Source organism: Priapulus caudatus, unplaced genomic scaffold (assembly GCF_000485595.1).
Source record: "Priapulus caudatus unplaced genomic scaffold, Priapulus_caudatus-5.0.1 Scaffold77, whole genome shotgun sequence".
Classification (NCBI taxonomy): domain Eukaryota; kingdom Metazoa; phylum Priapulida; class Priapulimorpha; order Priapulimorphida; family Priapulidae; genus Priapulus; species Priapulus caudatus.
The window spans coordinates 490,799-492,298 of record NW_014577138.1 but is presented as its reverse complement, the minus strand read 5'-3'; the positions used below and the strand labels follow the sequence as shown (position 1 = coordinate 492,298).

The following is a 1,500-nucleotide window of genomic DNA, read 5'->3' as shown; positions in this document are numbered from 1 at the left end:
TAGGGAGTATAAAGAAGGTATATGAGCATGAAAAGTAAATAGAAACGCTAATTGTATTTTCATACATTTTATTTTGTACAAATAACACACAAATATACTACTTGCTGGTGCTCGAAATTCATGACGTAGACAGTTTAAACAACAAAATGAAAATGCTATCTTATCAGTATGTAGGTCATATAATGACATGCATGTTTAAATTTACATGTATGCGTAGCCTAGCACAATTGGTTAGGACAATATTAGCATATGCCATTATTCCCTGCGAGTTTATCCACGTTTCGTTCTACATTTATGAATATGGACAGGACTAGCTGGTAAATACGTGCCTCCATAATTGCTCGCATCAGTATGTTTATCTCTTTATTGTCACAACATGTTTGTAGATTTACTGTCCAACACTTGCTGAGGCAGCTGGACCCTGAAGGTGTTGCAGACAGGGCAAGAAAACGTTTCCGGCGTGGTGTTTATTTCAGCAAGGTGATATATTTCAAACATGTATCTATTGTTTGTGCAGGCATGTAGTGCCCACTATAATTACTATTAGACTGCATGTTGTGTCTATTAGAGGTGCGTGATAATATCGTATATTGGTATACCACAATATAAACCATTAAACCATTACATACAGTAACCGTGTTATAACTCTACACTACCGATATAAACGATATATGCTAAATGTACGTAACTGCTACAATCCACTGCATACAGCACATATTAATTGCTCAAATTAGAAAGAATAATGCTCTAAATGCGTCTGAACAACTACGCATCGACCTCTGTTACCCACTTATCACATTCCGAACTTGTGTACAACAGTTAGACACGTTTGGAACATTCCTTTACTTTCCTTCAGTGACATGATATTACTAGTTACATTGTTCATGTAAGTTGAATGCTAGCTGTCGTATCAAATCAATATATATATTGCTATATATTGCAATATATTGTAGGTGTCATGTATGTTGTACTAAACCACTTACACATTGAAGAATAAGACTTATATCTTTAGAAATCGATATATTGCATCTAATAATAATATTTTTCAATCGTGTTGAAACAACAACGGAACATACATAAAACAAGAGGTGCCTATATCGGCTCAGCTTACGTAATAAAGGCCCACTCTATTCTTAGCGGGTAATCTCCCGGGGTAATCTGGTATTATTAAAATGATAACCGATTATCATGACAGTAGGGGTGAGTATTGCGACCAAAAACCGTATTGCAATATATTGCAATACGACAAAACCGTATTGCAATATTTCCCAATACGTATTGGGAAGTGTATACCATGCATGATATAGTAACAATTTGATGGTTTTAATATCATCATATATTGTATTATATGACATGATTTAATTTCATATTTTTCTTGAGAAAGAGAAGCACGGCAATGGTTTCTGGTGACAGTGCAGCCCTCTGTGCCGTAACAATGTCACCCGCTGTACAGGCCCGTAGCCAGCTTTCTATTGAGGGGGGGGGGTTCGTTTTTCAATG

The 1,500-nt window shown here is 36.0% G+C and overlaps 1 protein-coding gene across 1 annotated transcript in view; it reads left to right on the top strand.

The window, feature by feature from the left end:
• Positions 1-323: 323 nt before the first annotated feature.
• Positions 324-1,500, top strand: part of LOC106821551 — a 3,601-nt gene continuing 2,424 nt past the window's right edge. Inside the window, exon 1 of the mRNA XM_014826417.1 lies at positions 324-480. Within this exon, the coding sequence (XP_014681903.1) occupies positions 352-480 (129 nt within the window). The 5' untranslated portion in view covers positions 324-351. The remainder of the gene's footprint in view (positions 481-1,500) is intronic.